Raw genomic sequence first — 13501 nt, forward strand, 5'->3', positions numbered from 1 at the left:
AGAGTTTCCGGATTCTTTTTTCGTAAAAGAGAGTTGAGGAATTAAAATAGTTCATCTTTTTAAACTTTAAAGACATAATGTGAAAGTCTAGAGTTTAGTGTCTATCGTTTTAATGTCACTCTTTTATTTTATTAATCATTTCGCTTTTAAAGTTTTAACTGCTATTAATTTGTATCAAATGCTATATGTATGTGTGTATATATGTCCTTTTAAGTTACTCGAAAAGCTACATGTATCAAGTATAAAATTTAGGAGCCAAACATATCAAAGTTTGAAATTAATAAACATGGCTAACGTACAAGAAAAGTGATTTTTTAGGAAACAATAAAATTATTTCAAAGATATGTATCATAACAAATGGTAACATATCGTATGTGTTAGCGATTAAGAGGGTATGTGGTTTGAATGAGTTTTTTTGTATGGATGACCTATTTACATACCTCTTTATGATTAATGAATCGTCCTCCATAAATATAACCTTCTACTTATGTCACAACGTAGTATCACATTAGGAATGATCATGTCTGATCATTTTTATCGCGATTTTCACTTTTTGTTGTGTTTTCTCATTTTTCTCACAGTATGGCCATTACCTTAGGGCTATGATAAAAATTGTTATTCCTAATGCGATAAGTTATAAAATACGATAATGCGTTTTGATGTAAGAAAAATGTTAGATTTATATATTTGTGGGGATGAGTTATCAATCATAAAAAATCTTCTAAAAGGGTTATCTGAAGAAAAAAAAAAGCCCTATTTTGAATTGCCCATACTAAAAAAGAAAGAATTAGTTATCATCTTAAACGTCGATGGTTCTATTTTTACGTAATTATTAAAAAGGAAAAAGAAAATTTAAATTATAAGTTGAGCTAAACTTAAAATTTAAAAATTTATTAAAAACTAGTGTTGATGTTACAACTAAATTTGTTATTTATCGGTTAAGAATAAGAAGAGTTGTCTCATGAAATTAAATTAGGTGGCGTGGAAAGAAAAATGGCATTAAGTTAAAAAAAAAAAAAAAAAAAAAAAAAAAAAAAAAAAAAAAAGAACGAAAGGAAGAACTACAAAGAAGAAAATTATACTAGTGAAAGAAGAGGCAATAGGAAAACAACGGTAAACGTTGTGTCGTAGGACCAAGTAAACGACACTTCCGCGATGAGAGCCATTGAGAGAAGAAATCCTCAGAATTAGATTCAAATATTACATCTAATTCGTCTTTGTCGTCGTCGATCAATCCCCATTTTCCGACGATGTTAACTTGGGGAACCCACTGATCATCATCGCCATCTTCGCCTGAATGCTTCAGCGCCTCCTTTTCAGTTCTTGACCCATGCAGATGACGTCCTTCTTGCCGCCCACTCACCGTTATGCCTCCGGAGCGTTGTTTGCACTCGCTCTTCATCAGGCTCAGATCCATCAAACGCGCCCTCTAGGTTTTTCCGACGATGGAGCTCGTGCGGAGGAGCGAACGAGTAGTTGTAGCGGTAGTAGCACTGATTCCGTCTCTGAGGACCCTGAGCTTTGGGTCCATGAATCATCGGGCCTGCTTCGTCCTGTATTCAGGTTCCTTCTTACCTTCTTTTTCATTTCGGGGTTCAATTTTCTAATTATCGTACGTTGGTTATGTTTACAATTGGCTTTGCCGTCGTTTGGTTGATTTTGCTTCTGACATGCTATTTTAGTTCATTTTCTGATCGGTCATATCTGGTTCTGGATTAAGAAGATGAATTAGCTCAAGCGTAACATTTTTTAGATGCACGGGTGGTTTAAGCATTAGCTTTTGACTTTGAAATCTCAGCAATGGTATTCATTTTATTAGCCCATGCGTTTGGTTTGATAAAACTATTATCGAAACCTACCTGTGAGAGGGAGGGTTGCGCTTACCCTAATTCAACAACTTTAAGTTTTTTGATCTAGTATAAATTTACCACTAATCAATGATCATGAAACTTGTGGTCGTTAGAGGATACGTGACTATGAATTAATTAATTCCAAAAGGGGTGTGAGTGTTCTCTTTGTAATTTCATTTTATCAATGAAATCGAAGAATCTCCAAAAAAAAAAAAAAAAAAAAAAAAAAAAAAAAGGGAAAGAAAATAAAGAACATTTAGTTTCTAAGTATGGAAACGTGACATTTTAATCTGTAAAATTCAGAAACTAGCTTCGAATGGTCCTTGGAGTTAGTTTTCCATCTATGACATTTTTCGAATTTTCTTTTTAGGTTGAAAAACTAACTTTCATTGAGATGATTGAAAGTATGAAAGGAAAAGAAAAAGGTCTAGAACTAAAAGGTTACAGGAAAAGAAAAGAAATTCGGTATTGCAAAAGTCAACTTGTCCAAACCTTTCTTAATCCAAGTATTTTCTCCTTTTGGGAAGAGTAATGCTTAAGAACTTTGGAATATTCTATTTCAATGTGTTCCTAGTTACTTATTTATTTGGCAAGAATTTGTTGCTCGATCTTCCCAGAAATGTCTCAATGTTGATTTTCCCGCAATCAGGTTTTTAGAGATTGACTCTGCAGCTTGGTCTGGACTTGAGGAAACTGCAGGATCTGGTACAGCTAAGCATCACATTGGAGCAGTATGTTATCTTATTTCTCTTGCAGAGCTGCTGCCCATAAACTAAGAAACCATCAATTTGTTCATCATCATTGCATATAGATGTATATATTTGTCTTTTGCTGTGATATAGCTTATTAGACTTATCTTTTTTAAATTTCTGCGTGTAATATATTATAGATATTACATGTGATTAGGTTTCTCTCTTCACATTACTCCATTGTGTAATTTTATCTGTGACACGTCTTTATATATTTGCTGTCTCAGTTCTTGCGGTTGCTTTCAGAAGACAATGAAGACACTTCTGAGATGATAAATCAGGAACTCGCTCTCTCTAAATCTGTTGATGGTATAGCAGATAACTTGGAGAAGAACTTTATAATTTCTCAGTCTAAGGAAAAATATCGTGAATATGAATATGAATGGCGAGAGAAGTGCTTGTCTGCCGAGGCAAAATCAAATTCTGATGAAGCTGACAGGCAAACAGAAAGCTCTGATGGTAATGTGGTGGTTGTTAAACAGCCCGATGATAGGGCATGGACTGAGACTATTGAGCAACCTATTGAAGAGGAAAAAATGCTTAGCTATCAGAGAAAAGTGGTCATTCTCTATGAGCTTCTATCTGCTTGTCTGGCAGACATAAGTGTAAACAAGAAACAATCCCGCCAAAGAAAGGGTTATGATGCCCGGCATCGTGTGGCTTTGAGGTTATTATCGACCTGGATTGATATCAAGTGGATAAAAATGGTTTGCACACACATCTTGTAACTTATTTATTTTTTATTATTACAGAGATCATACCTCTTTCTACATTACTCATCCTCCACTGTTACAAAAAGGAAAGAAAGAAAGAAAGAAAGAAAGATGCATCATCTTTCTAATGGAAACCCCCATCAGTTCCTCACCAACCATAACTTCCACGCCATATAGTCTTAATTGCACGTGTACATGGAACCTTTGTCATCCCTCTAAATGTGCACTGTATAGGTGTGTTGTGCTCAACACCATTTTTCAAATTCTTGCAGCAAGTGAGGCTAGCAGTTCTTGCTAAAAGGACAAAGGAAAGAAATGATTTACTTATGCTTCATTTTTACTTAAGTGGCGCACCTATTAGGATGAAGACTCATGGTAGGACATCATTTTTTAATCTTTTAGCTGTATTTGGCCCTTCATGCCACAAAGTCCGTTGGGATTTTTTGGTACTTTGCCCCTCAAATAGCTGAGGGCAAGCTTTTTCTCAATTTTTTTTTTCCATGTCACACAGGTGAAATAAGACTTTTAAACTCCATAACATTTTAGCCTCCTTATATGTGGTAGTTTCTGCTTTTCAGGAAGCGATTGAGACAATGGTTGCTTGCTCAGCTATGGCTCTAGCCAAAAGTGTCGCAGAGATGGGAGAAGGAAGCCCTACAAAGGAGAGTAACTGGGATAAGTGGAAACGTGGTGGTATTATTGGTGCAGCAGCATTAACTGGAGGGACTTTGATGGCAATTACGGGAGGTACTTGGTCCCTTGATTTCATTATTCTACCGTGTCTATGTACTACCAAAAATTCTAGGAAAATATGTTCTAGTTAAATTATTTCTATTTTTAGTAGTGAGATTTTATTTTTGTTTTCAGGATTAGCTGCACCTGCAATTGCTGCTGGTTTTAGTGCTTTAGCCCCAACATTGGGTACCATCATCCCCGTCATTGGTGCAAGTGGATTTGCTGCAGCTGCCAGTGCTGCAGGGACTGTTGCTGGTTCTGTGGCTGTTGCTGCATCTTTTGGTGGTAAAATAATACATAAAATGCTGGAAGTAATTACATCATATAGAGTGGAAATCAGAGTTCTGATTTTAAACAAATTTCTGTTTATTCAATTGTTAACCTTTTGTTTTCGTTTTCTGAATTCCAACTTAATGACTATGGTAGTGATGCCAATCATCAGTCCAGGGCTCCTGCTTGTTGTTCTGCACGCTGGTTTTATGGTGTATTTAAAGTTACTATTGACATAACATTATCAGACTGAGAATAACTAAAGGCTTTATGGGCAATCTTGCGATTTTGAATATAATTTATTGAAAACTATGCTAATACCTCTATATAAATATTGTTCCTATTCAGCTGCCGGAGCAGGACTTACAGGAAGCAAAATGGCTAGGAGAATTGGGAGTGTTGATGAGTTTGAATTTAAATCAATTGGAGAAAATCATAACCAAGGCGTGAGTATCTTACTTGTACTTGGTGCATTTCGTACCTCTATTAGAAGCATCTGTGTGATTTCTTTAATTCTATCCTAACTTCATATCACTTGTTTCCTGAAGTGGAAATTGATAACATTCTTTTTATTTCAGAGATTAGCAGTTGAGATAACAGTGTCAGGTTTTGCCTTTGATGAGAAAGATTTCATAAGACCATGGGAAGGACTAAATGACAACATGGAAAGGTACGACATGGTCTTAAACATGCTTAATTAGGTTAACTGGAATGCATGAGAATATGGTTGAAGCATTATTTGGTTTGTACTCTTATGAAACTAGTCATACTATTAAAGATCTTTGTCTGTTGGAACTACCTCTATCAAATCTGTGATTCAAGCCCTTGTGTCTATGCTATACTTCCCTTTCCTCCTTAAGAAGTTTCTGAAGTTTTAGCTGGAGTGGGAGCTCTTCATTGCAGATTATTGGCTATGTTTTTTATTGCTCCGTTATTTGTTATTTATTGTTTTTTCCTCTTGAATTTTTTAGGCTTCTTTCTGATTGTATTATCTATTTTTGTTCCCATTGTGATCGTGATCCTTAAACATTTTTCTTCCTTTTCATATATCAATGAAATTTGTTTCTTAATTCTTTCCTGCTTGCTCTTAAACGTGACCTCACAGTGGTACTTAATTAAAAACTAGATATTTTACTATTGTTGGGATGAGCAAGTTCATTTTCTTTCCTCTACTAATGTTTAGGTATGCACTGCAGTGGGAGTCTAAAAATATAATTGCAGTGAGCACTGCAATTCAGGATTGGCTTACTTCAAGTAATCTTTTGTTTGAATTTGAGTGCTGTGGTGACTATTAGTCATTATGATCACAAATTCTTCCTCTCTTAATGATAATCTTCATTTGCTTGATAATAGGACTAGCAATGGAGTTGATGAAGCGAGGTGCAATGATGACTGTTCTGAGCTCTCTTTTAGTAGCACTGGCTTGGCCAGCTACCTTACTTGCGGCTACTGATTTCATAGACAGCAAGTGGACAATTGCCGTCGACAGGTTGTAATTTCTTTGGTTGAAGGAGATACCTTCAGGTTAAAGACTTGTTTTGAGCGCCAGATTTTTTTTAAGAAAAAAGTTGTAGGCATGCAAGTTGTCATCAATCTGGTTTCTGAAATATTAGCGCTTCAAGTTTTTGCTTGAGTACAATTCTTTGTTGCTGTTAGCCAATGCTGGAATTACTAGTCAGGACTGGAAACGTGTTGTGTGATGAAGCTAGTTACTAGTTGGTAGTAGTAGTTTATAAAGGAGTGACGGCAAGTTGGAAATGATGGAAGTTTTCTGTTGTTTCATGAGCCGGTTCTTCATGTGATTACGTTCAGTGCTTTCCATAATTGCAGGGATTACATAAAATTTTAGCAATAAGATTGCCCTTTGTAGGTTTTTAGTGCAGCATTACAATAATTATAAGATCGAACCATTGAGCCATTTAATCAAATTCTATTATAAAGAGAAGTTTACAGATCTTGCTCCTACATGATCTCTTGCAACTCCAGCATGTCTATCGGTCATGGGAGATAGCCCTTGCCCAGGACGGTGAAAGTGATAAAAGAGTAGAGACTAGTCTTTTTGTCTTTATGTCATAGCCTGGGCTATTAATTGAGATTAGATGCATGCCAGAATATCCTGTTCCTTTCAATTAACTGCTGTCTACATGTTATGGCCTAGCTTTATTAACAGGTCTTGCGTCAGATATGTAGATATTTCCTTTTTCCTTTTTCTCATATTGATTTAGTATAATCTTCACATATATGAGAGGCTTAAAAGCCTACGACAGGGATATATATCAGCTAATAGGGTCTCACTGTTCTGACGTTTTATTCTCACTTTATATCTAAATTAAACATGGACAATTTCTGAAGGGATCTTTTTAAATATAAAAGAATATTTAAAAATATTTACACTTTATAGCAAAAAGTTCTAAAAGTATAAATATTTTCGAGATTTTTCTATTTATAAGAATTTCCCATTTCTGAATTGTAGTTTTCAAGGAAATCTTTTGCCTTTGATTTTCTGTATAGATCAGACAAAGCTGGTCGAATGCTGGCGGATGTGTTGTTGAAAGGTTTACAAGGGAACAGGTGCAACATTCTTACCTTCAAATTACAAGTTAGTTCTATTTTTTTGAAAATGATGATAGCTTCTGCCATGATAATTCCAGGCCTGTGACACTTGTGGGGTACTCGCTGGGTGCACGTGTAATATTCAAGTGTCTCCAATATTTGGCTGAGACTGAAAAAAATGGTAACCATCATTTCTCAATAATCTGCTTTTTCTATAAAATTATCTTACCATATTTTAATATTATCAGCTGAGCTTGTGGAAAGAGTTGTTCTTCTTGGAGCACCCATATCAATTAAAGATCAGAACTGGGAAGCTGCTAGAAAGGTGACCAGACGTTTCTACACTAGAAAGCACTTCCCTCAACTTGATTTTTTTCTTTTCCTCTGTGCAAACACTTGACTAATAACTACAAATTTCATATATTACAACTGCTGCTGTTCTACAGATGGTAGCAGGAAGATTTGTGAACGTATACTCCACGAATGATTGGATGCTTGGAATTGCTTTCCGTGCCAGGTACTGATAGAGAATTTGAAGCTGACTTGAATTCAAGTCAGTTGTTTCCATCTATATTAGGTAGGAGCAATTCTCAATGGGTTTTTTAACAAATGTGAAGTGGTGAGTTTCAAAATATTATCAATTCAACGCAAATTTTGTTTGACCAGAGACGATTTTGGATAAATCTAGAAAAGAACACTTTAAAAAAAGTGTGAGGCTCCAACTCACCAAATTCTGTATTTGTAAGTGAGTGAGGTAGAGCCACGTAATGAATGAGCAAGGGGCATGTGATTTTGTGGGACCCAAATGAATATTGTTAGAAGAGAGCTGTGAGTTAAGATTTTGGGTTATAAGGGTGGGTTTTATTGAGGGGGGAGCGGTATGTTTTTGGTAAGCTAATGACTCACATTTTGAGAGTCCTGGGGAGAGTTAGGAAGCTCTCAAGTCTCCCTGGGCTTGGTCTGTCTGTTTCCATGAAGAAATTGGGTCTCACCAAATTTTACTCTATTTCTTTTCGTACTCTGATATTGAGAGTATATATGTTACTGCAGATGATAATATATCCTTGCATTCAGTTGGTGTCTCGATCTTTAATCATAAGTGATCCAGTCAGCATGATTTATTGTTATATAATTTGGTAACTCAGTCATATGTATGAAATATGATATGCTAATTTCTCTCCTGTGCATTGGGAAACATTCCAAGCTCACTAATGTTTTCTCTACAGTCTACTTACTCAAGGGTTAGCTGGAATTCAACCTATCGACGTCCCTGGCATTGAGAATGTAATATTATTATTCTAGTTTCCTCGTTAATTTTTTTTCTCTGATGATCATAGAAGCTATGTTTATGTTAACATTTCGTAACATTACAAAAGTTACATTCGAAGTGAAGAAGTTAGAAGTTAGCAGTTGTTACAATTGCATCTCTTACCTTCAATTTAAATAATTTCCTTCCGTACTTGCAAAATTGTTGCAATTAAATAGTGCAGTTGAACTCTCATTGTGGTATGATTTAATTTTCACAATCCTGCAAGTTTGCAATAGGTTGTAACATTTCTAGAGGCGTTCTTTCAATTTTATATTTGTGAAAATACCATAATTAGTTCCTGTAAGAAAAAGAAAGTTCAGTAACTGGTGGCTAGGTACTTTATTTCTTAGCCACAGTCACAATGGCATATTCATGCAAGTGTACAAATATTTTCTATTGTTCTTTTTCATTGTAATCTCTATCATCATTCTTTAACTTCTGGAGTTCATAGAAGTCATGACGTGGTTTGGTCAAGGGTTTGTTGCAAAAGGTTTCTAGTCTGATTGCTTACTTTCATTCTCTTATTATTGCTTCTACAGAATGATAATGTAGAATTCTACCAATCTTTAAATCCTCTGCAACTGGTGCAGTTTTTGATCTTCAACTAATGAGCTGCAAAGGATTTAGTTGCAATGGTTTTATAAGTTAGGATACTTGTAATAGCTAGGCAGACTCTCAGGAAGATGCTCCTGATAGTGTGCATTTTTATTAGTACAAAAATGGATCTATGCCCGAGTGCATTACTAAGCCAAGAGCTGGGTAGCTAGTAGTTCTTGTTCTTGTCATTCTACTAGTCGGATAGAAACAAATGCCTAGCTACCTATTAAAAGTTCAGCTGTGATGGTAATAATCTTTCTTTTATATTTCCAGGACCCAAACTTCTATGTTTTTCATGTTTCAGTTTATTTCCGCACCCAGTTCTTTTTTTGACTGCTGTTCAAGAATCATAGTAATTATTCACTGGATTTGCAGGTTGATGTGACAGATGTAATTGAAGGTCACTCCTCCTATCTATGGGCTACTCGGCAAATCTTGGAGCAGCTTGAACTTGAAACCTATTATCCAGTTTTTAGAAGTGACAAGCCATAGTTCTGATAAGCCATAGGGGAAGAATAAAGATAATGTCCATGTTCTATTCTGTGTTTGATGCTTGTGTTGCTCTGTGTTCCTGGTCGTCGTAGCGGGCGGATGCCGAGATCTGTGTTGAGTTAGGCAGGATGATGGAAAGCCAGCTGCATTCTTAATGTTCTATGGCTGAAAGCCAAAAGGAAAAATGAGAGGGAAACAAGTTTGCTGATTGATTTGTGACGAAGAAAATTGTAAGTCATGTAACCAGTAGTGTTTATTGGGAGCCAGCTTTGGTCCCCTTTTATTACATTGAACGATTTGAGATAAATTTCTATTGTTCAGGGTCAAAATTCCCTTTATTAAAGATGACACATCACTCTTGGGCAGTTACTCTTTTCTTTTGAATTGTTCATTGTTACCTTTCCAGCTAATATTTGCTGTTTGAACTTCATTTATCATGACTTCAAGCCTAATTTTCAAGGAAATCTATATGAAATGAGGTTTAACTCTACATAGTCCTAAACTCTAATGTTTACTCGATTTAAAATTAATAACATGTAATTATCACAGACAATTCAGGATTGACCACCATGAGCATAGTTCAATGGTTATTGAATTTTTGTCCAAAACATAAATATGATATTCACAGATATTGCAGTATGATTTGGTGGCCAATAAACCAGTTTTTAGTTTGATGGCCAATGAACAAGTGGTGCTAAATACCATTACATGTTTTAATTATCTTTAGATTAAATTACAAATTTAATTCATAAACTTTGAAAATTGTGTTTACTTAGTTCCTATTTAAAATTACAAATTTAGTCTTTAAATTTTCAAATTTTTTGAAACTCACGAATAACCATCAACAATGTTTTCTTATACTTGCTACTTCATTTAATTGGAACAAATTTTTGGTTGGAGATCAACCAGGCAGGCATTTCTTAATGAGTTCTCAATGTGAACTTCTATACATGCTTTATTAAGTATAAAGATCCTTTGAAAGCCTATGTTTGGAAGTAAAGCTAAGACAATTCTATGTACTTAAAATGAAGCCTATCATGCTACAAAATGTTAAAATAAAGGCTTGATATTCATCGCAAAAATTGAAAACTTCAAAATAAATGTTCTAGAAATATCTTAAGCTTTCTTTATTTAGGCTCTAAGGGACTTGAAAATTCCCATAGATAAGGTAAACAACACCGCTAAAAGTATTAACTGTATTTTGATGCTCGTCGCTATAAAGGTCACTGTAATTGTGTATCTATAAGTTTTAGCGACATGTTGACCATATGCTGTTAAACTTATCTTTTTAATGACACACAAGCGTTAGTGAAACTTTATACTAGGAACGTGCTACATATCACTACTTATGTTTTACAGCGATAGTTGAGCTTGTCACTAAAAGTGTACATTTAGAAACATGTATGTTTGTTGTTAAATGTACATTATCAATAATTACAAATATCATTTGTGACATTGATAAATGTTGGTAAAATGTATATTTTGTGTTACTATAAAGTTCAAACTACCTCCTTTTTAGAATGCTTTTTCAGCATTGTTAAGAAATAAATTTAAGGTCCAATTTAATATATAAATTTGTTATATTTTTTGAAAATATAATCATCATTCAAACGAATTAACAAATTGAAGAGTCCTTTTACATTTAAACAAAAGTTAAAAGCAAAGATATATATATTCATATAGATACTACCAAAAAAAGAAAAAATACAAGTATAAAATCTGGATGTAGTTTGATTATTTCCTAAAATGATCTCAAGTTAGTGAATAGCAACATAAAGAGTAGAAACATGGTCAAATATTTGCATGACACATGCATTCTACTTTGGATTTACAAAATGAGGAAAATAGACCTATATAAGTTCTTTGAATTTCCCTCACACATTACTACAAAATTGAGCTTTAATGTCGGTTTAAAATTAACATTATAGAGGTACAATGTCGGTTAAAAACTGACATCGAAGATTGTGTTATAAAAGGTCTTTAATATCGATTGTCTTTAATGTCGGTTTTAAACCTACATTATAGTTGACCGAAATTTCAATGCCAATTTCTTCAATGTCGGTTGAAAACTGACATCATACACCATCTTCAATATCAGTTGAAAACCAATATTGTACACCATCTTCTTTGTCGGGTTTTTACCAATTTTTTTAATAATTGTCCGATATTTTTTTAATGCCTCATTTCTTTAAATGTCTAATCCATTTTTAATGCCGATTAAAGAGTTAAAAACCAACATTAATAAAAAAATACATATATATTTTCTGCTTAAGCATGTGTAAATCAGTAATATATTTTTTAAACAACATTATTTCTCTTACTTGTACATATACAAAATAAAATATTAATTTCTTTTATATATTATGATTTCAACAAACAAAAAAATTAACTAACTTATTGGAAGAAGGAAATAAAACTAGATAACAAAAGAAATAAAACACGTCACAGATTATTGTGTCAATTTGATCAAACAATCATAACAGCCACTAACAAAGTTAAGTTCAATACATTTGTCAGAAAGGAAGGAACGTAATAAAAAATTGGGAAATGCATCATAGTTATTCTTCATAGTTGATCCATTTCTCATGCACTTTCAAATCTAATGATCCTAAAATTACCTAGAATAAGAAAATGAAGATAACACTTTGTGAAGTATCTTAAAAAAAAGTAAAACCTTCTATGAAACTCACCCTTCAACTAGGTCAATTGCAATGAAATCTAGAAGCAAAACCAGAAAGAACCTAGGGAACATTATCATATTTTAACCTGTAACTAACTTTACTAACTCTTATGCTTTAGAAAAATTTCGGCAGTATGACATCACTATACAACAAAGCCAATTTTTTTTTTACTTCGACACCTATTCAAAGAAATGCACTTCCAACACAACATTCATACGACAATCTTCTCTCAACAGAACTATCAGAGTTTCCAGAACACTATAATATTCAAACCAACTATGTAGTAATTTGAGCTCAAATTGACTAAAATTTATATGAGCACAAATTGCAATATATGAGCATAAATTAGAGAGTCATAAAATTTTTAAGAAATCTTAGCCAAAAGAATAAAACCTGAGTACACTCAAATTTGACTAGAACCAAACAAGATGGAACTTTGGAACCCCCACTTGAATTCTATTATCTTATTGACCCTTCTCACATAAGTCTAGAATGAATGAAGCATATACACATATATATAACAACCTAAAAAACTTTCAAATCCAAGATTTTAAAGCATTATCTTACCCTGCGAAAATTACTTGTAGTGTGATGTGCAAATAAAATGGTGCGAAATAGGCTTTAGCAAATCAACACAATTAGCATGAAATCAAATTCAAAGAACTGAGAGCACCAAGAATAAAAAACTAGCACCAAGAATAAAAAACTATCTCCACTGATTGAATCCGCATTTCACTCAGACTAAACAAAAGACTTAATCCAAAACATAAACAATTTCTTGTAGATTCTTAGCTTATTTGGTTCTCAATCCAAATTCTGTTTTATATTTTCAAATTCACTGAATTCAAGTAAATATGTGTTTGGCAGATAACTCAAGTTATGTTTCTGAAAACTGTTTCCAGAATTTGTGATCCAAACAATGTAAATTATGAAAACAACATTTTTATATTTTAATTGTATCCATAATTTGAAATTTAAAATTTAAAATGAAGAATTATATTAAATAAAGTTAAAAACTTTAGAAATATAGTGTATGTCATGTGATAACTCAATTCAATTTAAAAAAAATTAAAATATTTATTATGTAATATATTATAAATTAGGTTAAATTTCAGACTCAGTCCCTATAGTTTGGATAAAGGTAAAAGTTAGTCCATATGGATTTAAAATCCAGATTTTAGCTCCTATGGTTTAATATAACTTCATATATAGTCTCTATGGTTTGTTAAATCTTTTTAAATTCTAACTTCTTCCAAACTATAAGGACAAAAATTTTCAATTTATCCTCTAAATGATATATTATTACAAAATAATAATTTTACAAATTTTTTTTTTAACATAAACTATGTTCATAAAAAAATTATTAATATTTTATTATCAAATAATATTTAGTGGGTAACTACAACTAGTTTACGATTGTTTAAATTAGAATCCAATTTTTGAATTATGTTACCAAACACATATTTGAAAACATAAAATATAACCCTATTTTCATTTAACTTCTTGTTTTCAAATTCTCTATCAAACCGTTCCTTAATTTCTCAAAAGATTT

General features: G+C 33.2%; 1 protein-coding gene across 2 annotated transcripts; it reads left to right on the forward strand.

The window, feature by feature from the left end:
• Positions 1-961: 961 nt before the first annotated feature.
• Positions 962-9637, forward strand: LOC120082464 (transmembrane/coiled-coil protein (DUF726)). 2 transcript variants are annotated; one of them, XR_005483186.2, is made up of 15 exons: positions 962-1563; positions 2500-2581; positions 2827-3306; positions 3891-4059; positions 4180-4332; positions 4666-4763; positions 4896-4987; positions 5501-5571; positions 5671-5806; positions 6834-6888; positions 6969-7051; positions 7119-7195; positions 7317-7387; positions 8097-8154; positions 9152-9637. XR_005483186.2 is itself a non-coding variant. In XM_039037648.2 (15 exons), exons 1-15 carry the CDS (start codon positions 1331-1333, stop codon positions 9266-9268), a joined length of 1980 nt encoding a protein of 659 aa, XP_038893576.1. In that variant the 5' UTR covers positions 962-1330; the 3' UTR covers positions 9269-9637. The 2 variants fall into 2 exon arrangements, 1 of the variants encoding a protein (XP_038893576.1); XM_039037648.2 differs by having other exon boundaries at positions 6829-6888.
• Positions 9638-13501: the final 3864 nt, after the last annotated feature.

Source organism: Benincasa hispida, chromosome 1, assembly GCF_027475165.1.
Source record: "Benincasa hispida cultivar pf3 chromosome 1, pf3_genome.v1.1, whole genome shotgun sequence".
Taxonomy (NCBI): Eukaryota; Viridiplantae; Streptophyta; class Magnoliopsida; order Cucurbitales; family Cucurbitaceae; genus Benincasa; species Benincasa hispida.